This window comes from Lissotriton vulgaris, chromosome 4_1, assembly GCF_964263255.1.
Source record: "Lissotriton vulgaris chromosome 4_1, aLisVul1.2, whole genome shotgun sequence".
Taxonomy (NCBI): Eukaryota; Metazoa; Chordata; class Amphibia; order Caudata; family Salamandridae; genus Lissotriton; species Lissotriton vulgaris.
In genome coordinates, this window is record NC_141691.1 from 1,818,937,527 (window position 1) to 1,818,957,865 (window position 20,339).

Sequence of the window (20,339 nt, forward strand, 5' to 3'; positions counted from 1 at the left end):
AGCATACAGCAGGCCCCCCAATAACCGGAAGGACAGGGCATCCACCCTCCAAACTGAGTCTGACTGAACCAGAGACCAAAATCTCTCCCTCAAGGTTTTTCCCGGAGCTGCAAACAGGTCCACCTACGGGACCCCGAAACGGGCCATCAGGCAACCAATTACCTCATGCGACAGGCACATGTCAGACATGGAGGGAAACACCCTGCTCAAAATCCCCGGCAGATGTAAAGCCCTCAGAGACAACAAGTTTGACGCCGCCCTCTGGCAGATCTGCTGAGCCAACAAGTTGAGGGAAGACACCTTAGCACTCCCCTGGCAGTTGACATAACACACCACCACCATGTTGCCTGACCAAAACATCATATTCCTCTGGAGGACCCAAGGCTGAAAATGAGTCAAGGCCAACTGAACCGTCTTCAACTCCCTCCAATTCGAAGAAATTCCCATCTCCTGCACACACCCCGGAATCAACAGCTCGTAATCCAGAGATGCTGGATCCCAATGCCCCAGAACATGATTCACCAGGGGATACAAGTGCAAACGGACCCAAGGAAAAATCATCACAGTAGAAGACCTTAGCCCCTGAACACGCAACCACTGGTGAGCCGTGGAAGACTGAGCCCCCAACACCCTCCTTAGTTTGCACATCAGAGTCAGTCTGCGAGGTTCCGACAGAAAGACCTATCCCAACTTGGTGTTGAAAATCCCCTCAATGAACAGCAATTCCTGAGTGGGGCAAAGATGGGATTTCTCTAAGTTTAGAACCCACCAAAACTGGCGAAGCAGCCTGCAGACTTCCTGGGTATGGGCCTGAGCCTGAAGGAAAGAAGAGGAAGAAATCAACCAATCATCCAAATAAGGGAACACCTGGATCCCATGAGCATGCAACAACCCCACCAAGGGTGTCAAAACTTTAGTAAAAAGCCTAGGAGAAGCTGAAAGTCCAATTGGTAATATCTTGAACTGGTAATGATCCACTCCCACACAGAATTGCAGAAACCTCTGCGAAGCCGCGTGAACCGGCACATGAAAGTAGGCTTCCCGGAGATATAGGCAAGCCAGGAAATCCCCTACCTACGGAAAGGGGAGAATCAACTGCAGAGACACCATTTGGAGATCTAGACAAGCCAGGAAATCCCCCACCTACGGAAAGGGGTGAATCAACTGCAGAGACACCATTTTGAAGGACCAATGAGGGAGCCAGGACCGGACGGTAGTCCCCATTTGGCTTCTGGATCAGAAACAGGATTGGGTAAACCCCCCCACCCTGCTGACTCACCGGCACCCACAACACAGCCCCTTTGGAAACCAAGTCCTGAGCACCCGTCCAACAGAGCCCGACACTTTATCCGACATCTGGGGACAGGGGTAGCTCTGAACAAGGATCGACTTGACAACAACGCCCACAACAGCAAGGAACTTTTCAACATCGTCAAGGAGTTTTCCAATCCCTCGGCCAACTCCAACGACATCACCCCCTCTCAAACCCTCTGCGACTCCCTAGCCTCTTTTTTCCACAACAAGATTGCAGACATCCACAACAGCTTCGACAACCAACCCGGAAACCAACCCACCCTACCATCCGCTGACCATCGTCTCCCCGTGAACACCCTTAACGCCTGGAACCCAATCTCCACTGAGGACACCATCCGCCTGATGAACTCCATCCACTCAGGATCCCCCACAGACCCATGCCCTCACCACATCTTCAACAAAGCAGACTCCGTCATAGCACCGCACCTCCGAGACGTCATCAACTGCTCCTTCAACTCCACTACCTTCCCAGAAGACTGGAAACACGCTGAACTCACCGCCCTTCTGAAAAAACCAACAGCCGACCCCACCGAACTCAAAAATTACCGCCCCATCTCGCTTCTTCCATTCCCGGCCAAAGTCATCGAGAAAGCCGTCAACAACCAGCTCGCCGCCTTCCTCGAAGCCAACAAATCCCTCGACCCCTCACAATCTGGCTTCCGAGCAAAACACAGCACTGAGACCGCCCTCATCGCAGCAACAGACGACATTCGAACTCTACTGGACAATGGAGACACAGTCGCCCTCATCCTCCTCGACCTCTCTGCAGCATTCGATACAGTCTGCCACAGCACCCTTCTACAACGCCTCAATAACATCGGAATCCAAGGAAAAGCACTTGAATGGATCACCTCGTTCCTCACCGGAAGAACCCAGAAAGTCTGCCTTCCTCCATTCAAGTCCGAGGCCTCTGAAGTCATCTGCGGCGTACCTCAAGGATCCTCACTCAGCCCCACCCTTTTCAACGTATACATGAGCCCCCTCGCGGCCATCGCACGCCAACACAACCTCAACATCATCTCTTACGCGGACGACACTCAACTGATCCTTTCTCTCACCAATGACCCCAGCACCGCCAAAACTAACCTACACGAAGGAATGAAAGAAGTCGCCGAATGGATGAAACAAAGCCGTTTGAAACTGAACTCAGACAAAACAGAAGTCCTCATCTTAGGTACATCCCCCTCTGCTTGGGACGACTCCTGGTGGCCGGAAGCCCTCGGAAAAGCACCCATCCCGACTGACCACGCACGGAACCTTGGCGTCATCCTGGATTCTTCACTCTCAATGAACAGACAAGTCAGCGCCGTATCCTCTTCCTGCTTCAACATTCTCCGCATGCTCAGAAAAACATTTAGCTGGATCCCCTCCGGTGGAGAAGTGTGGCTCAGGGGTTAGAGGCGGCAGACCCGGAAGCTGGGATCGGCCCTGGACCAGGGTTCAATTCCCTGCCTCGACGGGGCTTGGGCTCAATAATTCCACGGACTCGATAATTCTCGCTCCGGTGCCTACTCGACTCACGGGTTCACACTCTGCGACTCTGGGCAATAGCTTGCTTAATCTCCACAACGGCCCCTCGCGGCGGGATGCCTGGCTTTCACCTTGTGGATACCCTGCCGGGGTTATCTCACAGGGGAATACCAGGACGGGTTCCCTAAGCAAGCGCTTAGATGCCTGCGATGTGGGCGGTTTGCGCTATATAAATACATGTACATTTACATTTACAAGGAAAACAGTCACCCACGCTCTGGTCACGAGCCGACTGGACTACGGAAACACCCTCTACGCAGGTACCACCGCTAAACTCCAGAAGAAACTCCAACGAATCCAAAACGCCTCAGCCAGGCTCATATTAGACATCCCACGCAACGAACACATCTCTGGTCACCTTAAAGACCTCCACTGGCTACCCATCAATAAAAGGATCACTTTCCGACTGCTTACCCACGCACACAAATCACTCTACGACATCGGACCAGATTGCCTCAACTCTCGAATGTCCTTCTACACTCCCTCCCGCCAACTACGTTCTTCCAGCCAAGCCTTCGCCACTGTACCTCGCATCAACAAGACCACCATGGGAGGCAGATCCTTTTCATACCTGGCTGCTAAAACATGGAACTCACTCCCCGCTTACCTCCGCCTCACCCAGAACCACCTAGCGTTCAGAAAGCAGCTTAAAACATGGATATTTGACAAATAATCCTCCTCCCCTTCCTAAGCGCCTTGAAACCCTCTGGGTATGTAGTGCGCTATACAAATTTCATGACTTGACTAACACATCCACCAGAGGAACACCCAATTTGATCCTGTAGCCCAGCCAGACCACCTTCAGGACCTACTGATCTCAAACAAATTCCTTACAAACAGGAAAAGACATGAGGTGACCCCAAAACGGCACCCCCAATGAACTCCCCACATAGTCATGACTTTGAGGGACTGTAAGAAGAGGAAGCACCCTGTGACCCCAGGACTTGTGGAATGAAGGGACACCCCAACCAAGTCCCCTACCACGAAAGGGCTGGGCTGCCTTTCTAGATTAAAACGCCTACCCAAAAGCCCGCTTATAACCCGCAAACTTCCCCTCATGAGAAGAACGGACCAGAGCCACCCATTTCTTGTCTTCAGTTGTTTACTTAATCATTGCCTCCAACGGCTCCCCAAACATTTTAGAGCCCATGAAGGGAAGCTTCGGCAGCCTTCCGAGCAGCCTCTGTCTTCCAAGACTTAATCCACAACTGCCTCTGAGCAGCCACCAAGGCCCCAGCTGCTGCCGCCGCCGCACTAAGGGAATTGAAGGACAAATCCGCCAAGAAACGCAACTGTTGCTCCAACATGGACAAAAATGTTGAGAGATACTCATCCTGCAAGAGCTGCTCAGAAATACCCTGACAGTCTTTTAGAAGCCACTGAACTATGCAGCTGGTGTAAGCTACAGACCGAACTGCAAGATTAGGGGCAGCAAAGGACCGCTTCAAAGCCCCCTCAACCCGCTTGTCCCCAGGATACAAAGGAACTACATCCTCAGACACTACCAGACTCTGAGATGCCATATCAGCCAGCAGGGAATCCACCTTTACCACAGCCGAGAATTCCTCAACGAGTCCCTGTAAATAATACCTCTTTGCCAGAAACCGGAGAAAGGCATGTTTTCTCAACATCCTTCAACTCTCCTTCTAGCACATTTCTCACAGATGTATGAACAGGGAGGCTTTCAGACTCCTTCTTCTCTTAATTGGTGAAAAAGTCTTCCAACTCCCCACACTCCAAGGGACTAGGGAACCCTAAATTGTCCCAAACATGTTGCAGAATCCTGTGAAGGTCTACCTCCTGGACAAAATGACCCTTCACCTCCTCATCCGATTCCACGTCCAGATCCACATCTGCTGAGTCATCCAACTTCTGCTTCTTAAGCCCCCTAGGCTCACGAGCCATAAAGGCCGCAGCCACTGTTGCCTCAATCATCTTAAGCACATCAGCCAGGGATGGTGCAGTGGAAGACACAGCGACCACCACTTCCTCCTCACATCTGGGCTCACGCACATCTGAACTTCTATGATGGATCAGGAAAGCATAGAAACCAATAAATACCACTGACCAATCAAATCAAGACCCCCAAGGGCCAATCAGAGAACGCCAACCGGAACCACAGCCAATCCCCAACAGGACCTTAGGCCAGCCCCCAAACTGGACAAATCAGAGACCTCTCCATTCCCATAAAATGAACAAATGAATCAGGCCCCAGCTGTAAGGAAACCCGAACGGAAGCCCCTGCCACAGGAGCAAGGGAATACCCATTTAAGGCTCCCATCCATGACTGCCAACCCTGCCTTAATTAGTGACTGAGAACCCACAACCAGCGAAACACCAGTTTGTAACACATAACCATGTAGGAAAAAAACTGTGACCCTAATCCCTTAAGCCACAGTGACTCATACCCAAGTACCTTCACCCCCTGGACAAACGTAGAAAGAGACAGAGAGCACATGTAAAGCGGGGAGAAGCGGAAACTCCCAGCAGCCCCAACAACAGGTAGCCACAAAAACTAGCGGAGCCACCAGTTTTCCACACTCCACCTACACCAAATTACCCAACTAACCATTGGCACCCCGGGGGTGATACGAGGTGGAATCAGCCATTAAAAAACATTAACAGGAGTTACTGCCGTTAACAGATGGGCACTCGGACTCGAAAACGAGAACCGAGCCCCCGTGCAGAAGACCACCGAGAAGGAGCTTATCCGCCATGCCCCTGGCATGCCAAGATAGGCAAAACTGCGCCCAACACACCTCCCCTCACTCCCCGGGTGTTCCTGCTAGAGCAGGGAATGAACCCGGAAAGGGAAAACCTCAGCATGGGCTGCCACTACCCCACACCAGGGAGTCTGAGCCACCAAACTTCAGTCCCACTCAAGCAGGGACTTTGAATGCACTCAGGCAGATACGTCGGGAAACCAACGGCCGCCAACGCAGACCGTCGCACACTTTACGGTCGGAAGTGTTGCAGGCAACTCCCATGACGAGTCTTGCCTGGAACATCTTGCGTCCAGCAGAAAAAACAACAGGATGTGGATGGGGGTCATTGGTTATATGTCACAGGATGTGGGAGTGGCCTGAAGGGAAGGGATGGGCTTAGTGTTTGCTTGGAAGCTCTGGTAGGAGGAGCTATGCTCATGTGGCTTGGACTGTGATGGGGAGAGATGACGAGGAGGTGATACTGTATCTTGGGAAAGGCACCAGCTAGAAAAAATAATTCAACTTCAATTTTAATAGATATTAAAAACCCAATTCAATGTTGAGGTCAGAATTATTTTTATTGATTATTATGGAAAATAACCTTTAGAAAGTTTCCTTTTCCCTGCCAACATTCCCAGAGGCTAACTTGCATTAACACTCCAGCCTTTGCTCAACCTTGGGAAGAAGCATGAAATTCCTCCCATAAGTAAACAATAGGCTGGCCTGAATGGGTAAGTATGACTCCTCTGAGCTCAGTGGAATATGCAGGGTAGGTGCTCTAGGCATTGTGCTGACACCAAAGTGTTAAATCCTGAATCACATGTCTGCTAGAAGCAATTTCAAATGTTTTTTGCCCTCCAAAGGGCGCAAACAGGATGCTGGGACGTTTCTGGTGCATCCCCTGTGGTCCCTGCTTTTGACCTATCAGACCTCAGTCTCCCAGTTTGTGTTGAGTGCAATATCTGCTTCAAAGTGGATTTTTTATTAGGTATTGGAGGATATTAGAAATACAGTTGTACATGCCCCACTCACAGCCCGTTCATCCAGAGCCCAAGTTTAGTGAGGCTGCAGCTCATTTACCATCTTGGATTTGCCCTGGCACATTGCATTTTGTAACTGTTTGCAGTAAATCAAACAGAAACAATTGGAAACGTAGGCAGGTAAGGGCCTAAGCATAGTTACTCCATAGGCCCAAGAGGGAGTGTGAGAGTCTTATTGAACCCCCCGCAGGCTGGTGAATCCTACACAGTAAGACTCTTACCCAGTCTTCTACAGAACACTGCTGGACTTGCAAAAGGATATCTGTCAGACGAAACTTGCTGCACTTGATATCTGTAATCTGTGGAAAAAACCTGAGGAGGTTGGAATCCCCTGTGACTAGTGGCAACTGGACTTGGGCTGGATTTTACTTTTGGTCTATGCCTGGTACATTGATATTCTCAAAGTAGTACTCCTGATGTTCTGGTGGCCTTGGAAGTGTATTCCTGTATTTGTTTGGGCACTCCCAGAAGATTTGGAACTTTTTCAAAACGTTTTGCTACAGCTCTCTAATGGAACTGGCCATGAAAAGCATCTGAATGGCAATTCCATGGCGTCAGATTGGATTTCAGGTATTCCCCACCTCGAGAAAAGGTTTTCATCACAAAAAGGACAAAGCCCTTTTTCAGATTTGGACATAGAAACCTTTCCAAACTTGTCTACTTCCAGCCCCTAGCAAGGCCAATCTACTTGTACCCAAACAGGGCTCTATTATCTTGGCCTACAATATATCCCAATGCTTTTTTTTATTGTTTTGGTACTTTTAAAAGTTTACATAAGTTGAGACTGTTTCCTCAGTGCCACAGTTAACAAGAGCTGAGTTCAGATTTAAAATACTGAAATCTTTAATGGGACCTTACGGATCAGTGACCTTATTATTTGTGGTGGACTACCATTCACCCCAACTAATAATTCACTTTCACACACACGCATACACGGACACATACATATATATCACAGTGATGTTATAGCTAGGCTCAGATGTCACTCGTACATAACCATAGAAATTCAGCATTTATAGTGACCTGAGCTAACTATAACTCATGCCCCTGTAATGCAGTGCTTATGACCTCACATATTACATCACTCATGACATGATCGATGACATCATTGATGAAATCACAAATGACATCACTGATGACATCATACAGTGAGTGTGAGTGTTTTCTAAATGTTTCTGAGTGTTTAAAACATATACTAAGATACTACAAAAGGTAAATTACTATACTTTTTGTACTAATAATGAGTGAAACTATGTCTACATATATTATGAGAGCGGCAGTGTGCTTGTGTGCATCCATGTGTGAGTAGTTTCTGAGTGGCTCGATAAGTGTGAGTAGTTGTATGGGTGAGTGAGTATCTGAGTGGCTGTAGCAGTGAGTAGGTGACAGTGTGAGTAGCTGCATGGGCGAGTGAGTGGGGTGTTGGTGGTGCATAGGTGAGTTAGTGAAAAATGTGTGAGGCTGTATAAGCAAGTGATGAGGTTTTTGAGTGGCTGTATGGATGAGTGAGTGTGTGCATAAGTACTTATGCATGAGTGTGTGGGTGTGTGAGTGAGTGACTGTATGGGTGAGTGAATGAATGTGAGTGTAGCTGTATGGGTCAGTGTATGCTTGTGTCAGTGAATGTATAGGTAGGTGGGGACATGTGTTAAAATCTGTAAGAATGAGTAAGTGGATTTGTTAGTAACTGTACGGGTGAGTAAGGGTATACACCCGTTACAACGCATCTTTTACTCCGCACTACCATTACAACGCGACTTTTACAACGCATACCATTGCAACGCATTGCGCTGGGGGGCGCTCTAGGCTAGGGTATAAGTATAATTTACTATCCAACACCTTCCCTAGGGTCCACGGGGACTGGAGTTAGAATAGTAAATTATACTTACCACTATCCAGCACCTCAAAGCGCTATGCGTTGTAATGGTATGCGTTGTAATGGTCGCGTTGTAACGGTAGCTAGTTGTAATAGTATGCGTTGTAACATGGTACATCCGTGAGTAAGTGGCTGTTTGTTTGACTGTATGGGTGAGTGAGAAGGTGTGTGAGTAGGTGTATGGCAGGCTGACTGACTCAGTGTGTGAGTGGCTGTATGTGTGGGTGTGTTAGTGCCTCTAGGTCGGTTGGACTGGATGTATTGTTGAGTGAGTAGTTGTGTGAATGGGCTTGTGAGTGGTTGTGTGGGAGTGAGTGTATGAAAGGGTATATGGGGTGTGAATGGGTGCGCCAGAGATTCTCTGGATGATGTCATCAGTGATGTCATTTCAGATGTAAATGAAGAAGTAATCAGTGATCTCACTGACCATGTCATGAGTGATGTAATATGTGAGGTCATAAGCAGTGCATTGCGGGGGCATAAGTTATAGTTAGCTCAGGTAACTATAGCTGTTGAATTTCTATAATTTTTCTACAAGTGAAATCTGAGCCTAACTATAACGTCCATGTAACCTTTGTTTTTTTCTGTGAATTTCTACAATTCTATGTTCTAACTATAATGACCTTGTAACTTTTGTTTCTTTTCAATGAATTTCTAAAGTTTTTTAATTTTATTTCCTAACCATAATGTCCCTGTAACCTTTGGGTTTTAAGTGAATTTTTAATGATTTTTAATTTTATTTCCTAAGTATAACCTGTAACCTTTGAGAGTGGGTTAGTGATGAAGTACATCAGTCTTTGAGTGGTCCACAGGGCCAAGCCTTTAATTTTATGTATTTTTAACCATTTGAATGCGGGTGGAATCCACCGTGATGTGGCAACATTTTACATGTGCGCAGTACGGACGGCTCCCGGCCGTCCAACTCACACGTCCACCGTGACAACAGACGGCCGGGGGCCATCCAACACATCCAAGGGTTAATAGGGGATGGGGTCGTGTTGCCTCCTGCCTGGGCCGATTTTGGCCACGGGGATCCCATACCTCAGAGCCAACCTTCTCTCCTGGATGCCCACAGGGCACCTAGTGTGCAGCGGGATTTGAGGGGAGCATCAAGAACCCTGCAGTCCCTGCTGGGTCCCTACCTCCTAAGGGCGCCGGAAGTGCTAGAGCATGTACGAAGCTTCTGAAAGGCAGCTCCCTACCTGCAGGAGCAATCCCTTCATTTGTTTTCCTGCCTACTTGACAGGTGGTGGTCCACAGTGCCATATATGGCCATATGTGGCCCTGGAGTGGGTACGCACAGCCCCTCTTTTAGTTTTAATTACATTTTAGGACGTGGGGAGGAAGTGGTCCCCGGGGCCCAGTGGGGTCCACATGCCCCCCCCATAGTTTTCAATTTAGCCCTGTGGAGGTGGTGATCCCCAATGCTTGAACCCTGCCCAGGAAATGGGTTCAGCGGGCCCCCTCTATTATATTAAAAAAGTCCTGGGGAGGTGGTGGTCCCCAGGGCTTAACTGAGCCTCAGGAGGGGGCCCATGATTCCCCCTTCTTTTGATAAACTAACATTCCTCTAGGACCTGGCCTCCATTAGAGGCTAAATAGTAGAGAAGCACAGGAGCATGTGCATCTTTTTTTTAACCTCAGGCAGTGTTCCTGTGGGACCCCCCAAGAGGCCTAAAAAGTTCTTTCTGGACCAAGATCTACCTCTCTGTCAAATTTGGTGAAATTCCATCCAGCAGTTAGGGCTGCAGTCACGACTCAAACCTCTATCGTAATTAACATTTTCTTGGCCCCTACTTGATGGATCACCATGAAACTTTTCATGGCCACCTAGAATTATCAGAACATCAGAACAGGAGAAAATGGTCCCATTGGAACACAATTGAAAACAAACAATGATTTATAGTATTGTTAAATTACTCATAAACACTTCCTGTTCAACATTGTTTAATCATATTGAACACATGTTGGCATGTTCAAAACACAGTAAATATCTGAATAAATCATGCAATGGTTCCCCAATAAAAGAAAAAAGAGGGGTTGGTGCAGAAAAGTGAGGGGTTTGTGGAAAAAGAGGAGGGCTGTGAAAATATATACATCAACAATACTAATTACATACAAAGCCTGTTCAGCCTGATACAGGGCTACAAATAAATTTACAAAGCCATTATGTTAAGTTTGGTGCAGTGAAAACACTGTTGTTCACATTGGCATAAAGGATAGAGCTGTTGACGTTTTGACCCAGTGAATGTGTAGGGTGACCTAAAAAATCTTTTGTGTAGCCCTGGTTTAACATATAGGAGAAGGCTAAAAGTACCATTAAAACACTTCCCAGAAATGTATTAATAAACTAAACAATATGAATTTCTCCCAAAATGTACATACAAGAAGTTATAAGACTTTCTTGTTTGTAAGCCCAGATTCAGCATTCCAGTGGTCTGTCCTGATTGGTCATAGGTAAATGGGTCTGCTTTGAAGAGGTTATAAAGAGCCCCTGGGTTTGACCAGCTCTGCTTGGAGGGCAGTGTCTTGTTGCACAGGAATGCCAGGACAGGGGAAGGAGTTGTAAACAATGGACTTCAAGGGAAGGGGAAGACACCAGTGTCCTTTACAACTCCACTCTTTTGACATCCAGCCAGATGCTAGGATTAAGGAAGGAATGAGCAGATTTAAAGGGGAGAGACTATGGCAATTATTCATCCTAGGGGTGTGTTTAGCCGGCTCTTCTCTCCCTGCTGGAAAATCAGCCATTATGAAAGGAATTGGTGCACTCTGGGACAAAATAGTGCCACACTCTACAGGAAGTGGTCTGACCTGTGGGTGATACCCTGCAGCCTATTGGACAGGAGTGACCTCATGCTTGACCAAGAGAAATTGGAATAAATATCAGAGAAGGACAGAGCTCCTCAGATCTGCTGTTTGAAACCTAAGAAAGCAAGATGGGCCATGCTGAGAAGTTTGATGTGATGAGAAGGCCTGCGCTCTGAAGACTGCACCTTCTGCACCATCTGAAACTACAACCTGTGGGTTACCTTGCTGTAAAAGGACTAAAGAGTGGACTCCATGAACGATACAGGTTGACAGAGCTCACCTGGAACATCACCACCAAGGATCCTCAACCTGGAGCACTCCCAGTGGACTTGTAAGGGTCTTGTCCAAGTGGATTGTGGGAACTCAACTTTCAAGGACCATCTTGGAGCTTCCAGACCCTTGGAGTGAGTTTGAGACGCTTTGGGGAACTTCAGGAAGAAGTTCCAGAAGTTTGGAAAAAAGCTCCATAAGGGGGCTGACTCAATCTGGCCAGCTGAGCTGCCTGTCTTCAACCGTGACCCGGCCTGCCGCCCAGGTTAGTTCCGCTTAAAAGCTCCGTAGGTCCTACTCTCATAGTTTGACCAGAAGTAGTCAAAATCCGAGGCTGGAAAACCCTCACTGAATTCGGCCTGGTGAAGAGCATCAAGGGACCTCATGAGAAAAAGCTCTGTAAAAGTTTCTAAGTCCAAACGAAGAAAAGGTGACAGAAAAAAAATTCCTGAAAAGTTTCTAAATCTGAAGGTAAAACCTTTGACCGAGACCTACCGCGGCTGCATCACGGTTGGCCTGAAACTTTGACTTTGACCAGGTCTGTCATAACCAGATGTTCGGATAAGACACAATAGGTTTCTATGTGCTAGAAAATGTTAAATCTTTGAAAATTCATATCTCCAGTTCCCTACATTGGATGTTTGTTGTTTTGGTGTCATTTAAAGATAAAAATATTTATTTTATTTGGTGTTGGTTTTGTATTATGCATTTTGTATTAATTATTAACTCAATTGTTGTTTTTAAATGCTTTCCATTCCTGTCTTTGAAGTTAAGCCTGCCTGCTTGCAGCCAAACTACTAATGGTTGAGCATTGGAATAATTTTTTAAGACCTATTCTGAGCCCCATACTGTGTTAGTGGCCTTATTATTAGTGGCATATATACATTTGCCCCTACTAATAATCCACTTTCCAACACTAAGTAATTTGAAAAAAGTCAGCTTCCAAAAACTCTCCACTCTGACTAGACCACTGGTTTGTTTCTCCATTACCAAAAATTATCCAATTATGAATGTACCAATCACTTTGCCAAATATGGCAAACATTACGTGTCTAACAGGCACATGCATCATTTTTTGTGAGCGCAAACGGTGCGATTCGCAAAAATCTGCTGTTTGCGTCCACAAAAAGGGCTTTTGCGATGCATGAAAGTGTAAGGCACTCGCAATTTAAGAAATCGCAATTTATTGCGATTTCCTAAATTGTGATTGCAGTTAAGGAATCGCAATTTGCGATTCCTTAAATGCAATACAATAACCACTTTTACAGAGCAAGTGAACTGGTCAGTAATTTGCAAAAACTTAGAAAAATATATTATAGTGCATTTTTCAAAGTTTCCTGTTGCACACACACATGCCCTTGGGGCAACTGTTTGTGCAACATGGGTGCATATCACAATTCCAGGGGTGCAACAGAGTGTCTTTTTGACACCCTTGCACCCTTGAAATTGCATGCGCAATTTGCGAATACTTATTTGTACTCGCAAATTGTGCATGCAATTCCCATTCATTCCTATGGGCCTGTAGGCCCAATGGAATGAATAGGGCGCCATTCCTTAATTGCGACTCACAATTTGCGAGTCGCAATTAAAGAATGTTTAGGAATTGCAATTTTTATAGAGATTCCTACATGCATAGGCTTTTGCGAGTTCTGAATTGCGATTCCTTAATAATCGCAATTAAGGACTCGCAAAATCATGCCTTGATGCATATAGCCCTAAGTGTCTCTGAATTAATGTATTGGAAAGATCTTTTGGATTAGGAGATCCAAAATATATATGCCAGTTTAGTAATTTTGGAGCTCTTCTTTTTTTAAAATGAGAGCATCCCAGCTTGTCCAATAGACAGGCAGCTCGATTTTATCACCGCTGCTGTGCATCGCCTTACATGAGAAATGAGAGGCACTCCAGTGACCGGGTAATCTGCCTACAGTTGGGTGAAAGCTGCGTCTTCATGACCGATGATGGCTGTCACCGCAAAGTGCCAAGACCTTTTTCTCAGCATGTTGAAGACTGCAGCATGTTGAAGACTACACAATGACGCTGGGCGATCTGAATGCTGCTGCTTTTCTGGGGTTTTGAGGAGAGGCTCTGAAATATGGCTCCTGCTTTTACTTTCAGGTTCTATAGCAAACTTATGCACTCTCTTTCCAGGCGACCTGCTTCTTGGCAGTTCAACTACCCTAGATCTCCGTATATGCACAATGGAAAATTGAGATTGTTTTTTTCAGCTGTATGGCAATCTCTGTTCTCCTAACCCCACTCTTAGCCATCCCAGTTCAGCACACAAAACTACCAAGAACATTTGTTTCCCGGATTCTAAATGTGTTCCAGGAAATGTGTGGTACCTGGTTCAACCAATTGTCGAGAAATACCTTCTGTTAATGGTACACATTGATAGAACTTTCCTACAAAACGCCATGGAATTCAGGTTTTTATCATGTTCTTTTCAGTAGGTATATGTTTGGCTATTAGGAAAGTATTTATTCTAAAATCAGCTACAGTTTAGGATTAGGTGGGTTAATACATTGTTCACTCCTTTAAAGACAGCTGTCCGTGGTGGACATTGTTGTATATTTAAACAGAGCACACATAGCCGGCCTCTGTATAGGGATACACTCACAACAGGGGTGAACTCTCTGCATGTGCAAAGCAAGGGGGACAATGACCCTCCTGTACTGAGATGTCTTAAAGTCACCTCAGGTACACAGAGCAAGTCATTCTAACTTGACGTTCAATGGGGATTTTGACATTTATTTTGACTTCCAGGGTAGGCAAAGGTACCTTGTGGATACTCTTAATGAAGCAAGCTGATTACCTTGATAAGGAGTGGTAGATGGTGTGAATGACCTGAATGGGACTGAAGAACCTGATGCTGCGTCTTATTTAAACACAGCACGCCTTGCATTTAGTAGGTGTCACACGTTGGGGACAACGTTTCCAATTTATTTGGACAATGTCATTGTTTACTATTCATCCACACTGAGTTGGTTCACTCTATCTCATAGTTTCCAAGTGTTCTCCTTTCTTTCTTGTCTTTTCTGTGCATGATTTAAACACAATTCCACCTTTTGACATTTGAAAACATATTGTACTTTTTAAAAAAGCTGTTTACATTTTGGTTTAAGATAATAAGATGATGATTATTTATTCATGGTGATGAAAGGCCAGTCTAGCTTCCCATTCCATCCATATGAATGCAGCATACACCACTTAGCATTGCATCCTTCTATTTTTTGTTTGCTGAAAAGGTATCACTTTATATCACTGTTACCATAAACAAAACGAAGAAAGATGATATGGTAGGTGAATATTTGGAAGGAAAGTTCAGAGGTGTTGGTGAAAAGCACTAATGGCCTCATTTACGAGGCACTAGCGGCACTTTTCTGCCACCAGAGCATAACTTTTTTGATGCTCCTGTGGTGCAATGGCTTTTCATGGCCATGTAAATATATGCCCCTTATATGCAGAACACTGCATGGGTGTTGCTGTGGTTGTTCCCATGCAATACCCATGGAATCTGAAGCATTCCCAGATGTACGAAGAATCGTAAACTTGGGAATGCATCACAATCCTGTAGGAGCAGCGCAACAAGGAGAAACACTTTTATTTCTCCCCGTTTGTTCCTCTTTCTATGCGTGCTGCAGAAGAAAGAGGAAAATACCACCAATGATCATTTGAGTGCAAGAAGGTATCCCGCTCCACAGAAAAACAATCATGCCCGCAATGCAGACACCCTTGCAACATGGCGTAAGGGTTTCTGCATTGGCTCCCAGCTGTGCCAGATATAGCGCATTCCTGACCTTTTATTTTGATGCAAGGCAGCGCAGCAGGAAGGCTTGCTGTGCTGCTGTGCATCAAAATATAGTAAACGAGGCCCTGCAGGTCTTATAATACGAATAACGTTTTGAGTTGTGGAATATCTCTGACGGTATTGGAACTACAAGTTATATCTCCTAATTTCAACCCCAGAACAAAATTTAAATCTACAAGGAGACATGGTAATTATGTCCCATGCATAAGCATATAGTTCTAGTCCTGGTGCCATTCATAACGTATGTAAATATCGCTTTAAATTCTGAAATCAAGACAATTTATGATTCATAGTCCTGCATTATTAGATGAGATGAGTACCATATCCATTGAAGAATGAGTGGAACAATGACCCGTCGTAAACCGCTATGCTCTGATGATAAAGACAAGAATATTTAAAAAGTGATCCAAATTTTCTGAAATATGAAAGTTTGAACATGCGTCATTACAAGTATGATGTTTTGAAACAATACAGTCTTCAAATGGATTACATTATAAGTGTTCCCTTGGTCCAATAAATATGAACTAAAGATTTTAGGTACAAATATGTATCAATAACCTACCTGACGATATTTCCAAGATCCACTTCAATCATCCATGTGCATCGAAGATTATTGTCATAGGGAAATGGGTAACCGGGGGATAATATTCTTCCTGAAGATTCCCCTTTAAAACGACCTCCACATTCAGCTACAAAAGAGATCAAATGGTTTCAGTTTGTATTGATTTTTTTTGAAGACTTGCACTGATAAGACAATATACACAAAATCAATCAGCTAGAATACTTTTTAGCATGTTGCTAAAACCTTACAGAAACAAACATGTTGTATGTATGTACTATAAAAATGTGACGTTTTTTTTTGGTCGGTAGCTTTAGCCGTCTGGAAGACCACTTCATCAATTCTTCAAAAAAGTACCAGGGAGAGAGAGAGTGACAGCACTAGCGTGTGAGGAAAGAGGAGAGAAACTAAGAGAGAGAGAGCGAGAGAGAGAGAAAGAGAGAGAGCGAAAGAGAAAGAGAGAGAGAGACAGACAGAGAGATAGAGAGAAGGAGAGAGCGAGAGAGATGGGGAAGGCTAACTGCAGGATGTGCTAGGTGGAGAAAATAATAGGCTTCTTGCTGCCCTGTCATGCTACTATGCCTGAGCAAGCCCAATATTTAGTGGTACTGTACATGTTGAAATATTTCCAAAATAGCAGTGAGAATGCAGTGAAACACATTTGTATTTGTTATTCATATCCCAGCATATTGCACCTAGCTATCATTATAAATGTTTGGAAACCTTAAAATAATATTACAGAAGCACTTATTTACTGGAGATTGGCATAATGCCAGTGTTGACTCATATCCAACTTGCCCTATTGTCTACCAACTGCTGTAGCCTCTAGTTTGCATTATTCGATAAGTAAACCTCCCACCCCTTCCTCAAGCGCCTTGAGACCCTCTGGGTATGTAGTGCGCTATATAAATTCTGACTTGACTTGACTTGACTAAGGAAAAATGTTTACCTGCTCTTGTAAAGCACCCGTGAAGTAACCACAGCTAAGATCTGACAAGGATGTGAGTAATCCTCTGGGTAAAACTGCGAACTGTCCTCTGCTGTTTCCTGAGAGTTTATCTCCCCTAAAATCATGCATACAAAAAAATACAGCAAGCCACATCCCCATCTGTGCCTAGATGTATGAAGTTTTAACCTGAATAGTGAACGTACGTGCTCAGGCACAACACTGCCTGCTTCGTAGCCAGCCATCGACTATGTTAGGAGATTTCTTAAGGGTGAAAATACCACAATCAGTCAGTAATTACATAACTACAATTGAGTCTTCCTTGCCCCTGCAAGCCTTGTTGGTTTCCACTCTGTCCTGGAAGTGGCATGATCTTAAACATTGGCAAAGATAATTATTCATTTATACTGTGTTGATGTGGTGGCCACACTTCATAGCAGTCTCCTAAAAGGGCCGAATGTAAATATCAGAAGGGGTTAGAGTCCAGCCGGGTGGAAGGGAAGGGCCAACTAGAGAGTCCTCCAAAGCTACAGAGATTGGGAGGGAAGGCGAGAGCGTCACAATGGAGACGAGGAGGACAGCCCCAGGGAAGCAGGCTTTGCTTGCAGCAGTTTGCTTCAAGCGAGAACAAGCATCAATCAGTTTGCCGTTCATCTGTCTGGATGCTTCACTCTCCATCTGCACCTCACTTCTGATGCACTGTCTCAGTTATATAGGGTTATGTTGTCTGCATGTTTATAGTGTGTGTGCACACTCTTCATTGTGTTGTTGATTTGTACATGTGAGTAGCTGGCTCTCCCAAGCATCTCTTAATAGTCTGCCACGTATCCTGACCATCTCACCAGCCTTAAATGTGCCTGCTATTTCCTACCCTATTGCTTTCTACATCTTCCGGAAGCCTGGTTTCCTCTTGCCATTGTTTTGCCTACCTCCTTCATTTCTGTTGAGTAGATCCATATGGACAGATTTTCGAATAGTTTGCATCAGGCTTGATAAAACCTCAACCCTGTGAGCATTGAAGTTTTCACTTGAAAACACTTTTTTGGCTTTGGAGTGAAAGCAAGAGTTCAGAAAAATGTAATTATTTAAGGGCATCACCACTTTGCATAACAACCATAACTGTTGACGTTGGAATTGGTGAACCGGGTTCAAGACTCGACTTCGCCACTGAAAGATCCTAAAATGCAAGCAGCTATGGGCACTGTGCTGATAAAAGTCACGCAGCCGCACAAGCACCCACAGAAGTGCCCGTTGTACATTAAAAAAAAAAGTTACGTTTCAAAGACACGAACCAAAATGGAACAAGTGAAAGAGGGCAAGTCAACCGGGGATTAACCAATGGGAGTTAACAATTGTGAAACAGGTGGGACACGCGGCAAGCATTAGTCACTTAGAAGCAAGGAATTTTTAATGACACTGACAACCGTAAATCGAAAGCAGTAGGTGGGCAGTAGCCCACAGAGTGAATACAGCATGTCTCGAGAGAGCACATGTGAGCTACCTAGGCTCGACCTAAAAATGAGCATAACTTGTTTACCTTGTCTGTAATATTTGAAATCAATATTTCTTTTATTAAGAATTGAGAGACTGGCAATGACAGCAAGACAGGCTCTCGAGAAATAAATCAAAACAAAACCATGGGTAGTAATGTTATAGCTCCCGTGGGGTACAAGTGATTTTCACTGTTTTTTCCAATTTACAATGCCCTAAAACTAGTTATTACATAACTAGCTACACACTGTGTCCTGACTTCTTTGGCAATTATTTTACTGAAATGGGTTATTTCTACAATGATATTCTAATCACCTGCCTAGACCTTTCCTTCATCATTTAGCAATTTTGTGTTTGTTTGCAAATTGCCTCTTCACTGGACTCAGTGACAGTCCAGACCACGCAATGGTCATGAGTTGAATACTTCCCACATTTTGCATGGTGAAAACAAAAGACATTTTTAGAAAGAATCAGGTTTTTTATTTTCATTTTTGAACATTGTTGTCAGGTAAAAGAGGTTGGTACTAGTATGCAGGCACTTTTTCTCATTTCATGCATATTGCAACAACATAGGCAAAGGTGATTAGATGTGTGCCCTACATAAAGGAATGATTTGAAACAAAAGTATATTATTAGCATTAGCTGTTTCTGGTTGGAATTATCCAAGCAGGGTTTATTTAACTTGATTTCCCGTGTATTGGACATGTTAATCACCTCCTGCTGAGGAAAAGTAATTTAGAGTCAAATAGCCAAATCAGACTGACCACCAAAATCTGGCTTTTTGCCCTCAGAAACAAGGTTACAAATGTGTTGCTCTTGCTTAAAAAATAAACATTACAGTACAATTTGTATTTCATATATAGGAAACCAACTGGAGATGGGAACTTCTAAATTGACAAAACATTTTCTGTGAACAACGGAATTGATAAAAATGCACCTGGAGTTGATAAAAATGACTCCTTAATAACAATAATAAATATAATTTAAATTACCAATACACGATGGGAGAGGGTAATCCCATGCCCGCCTCTCTCCTGTCATGCACTTCAGTAGGCTGCTTCCATGCAATGTGTAGCCTGGGTTGCACCCATAGATGATGGTACTGCCAGCAAAATGCCCTTGGTCACTGATTTTGTATCCAAATTGTGGTACTCCTGGATCTTCACAGTGTGACAGCTCGAAGCCTGTTAAGGGAAAAAAGTTGCATATCACTGCATGCGAACTGCATATACAGGCCCATCTGGAAAAAGCATAACACCTGCCGATTGCTTTCTAGGATGTCCCCTGGGTAACTTTCCAATGGCTACAGATGAAGGGCAGCTAAACTCCCTCATTTCGGTGGTAGCATAACAATGAAATATTTTGCACTTGAGTAGGGGCATGTTGTCAGTGTGTGTAGTGGTCTGACGAGGTAATGCAAGCTGTCTTTGGTCAATGAGCTTGTTTGTTTGAGTGTGCGGTGCAAACTCTGGTGCAAAAGAGGCATTACCAAAAGACCAATCAAAAGAGTCTGCTGTCTAAGACCATGATTGGTCCACCAAGCTAATGGTGGCCGCTAGCAGCTGTCTAATAACAGAATGTTCTATTGGGTGGAGATTGTTGCCTGAAGCTCAGATCGCTTTAAGCCCTCGTGTATCTGGTGTTACAGGAGGTGCAAGACGGACTCTCCTATAAAACAAAAAATGGGCCTTCTAATAAATTGGTACACAAAAATAGATCGGCTTAATTTTTTTATTTTTTGGCATCAATGTTTTTTTAATATGAAACTATCTTCTTCAATAACTTGAATTATAAGATAATGCTATTTGTCAATGTAGCCAATCTAATATCAGAACATGCAGCACATATTTGATCAGGCTAGCATCTAATATTCTTTTGCAATTCTCCTCTAAGAACTTTCAGATATTATTAAAAACACGTATTTGTAGATCAGAAATATAATTGTAGTTGTATATCTCCAAAAACGGAATGCATGTGAACGTGCGGA

The 20,339-nt window shown here is 44.7% G+C and overlaps 1 protein-coding gene across 1 annotated transcript in view; it reads right to left on the minus strand.

Moving 5' to 3' along the window:
* The window catches only part of CSMD3 (CUB and Sushi multiple domains 3), a 2,596,150-nt gene that overhangs the window by 900,990 nt on the left and 1,674,821 nt on the right, over positions 1-20,339 (minus strand). The window contains exons 25-26 of the mRNA XM_086918068.1: positions 19,345-19,536; positions 15,919-16,045 (exon numbers count right to left, since the gene is read on the minus strand). Coding sequence (XP_086774194.1) covers positions 15,919-16,045; positions 19,345-19,536 — 319 coding nt within the window. The remainder of the gene's footprint in view (positions 1-15,918; positions 16,046-19,344; positions 19,537-20,339) is intronic.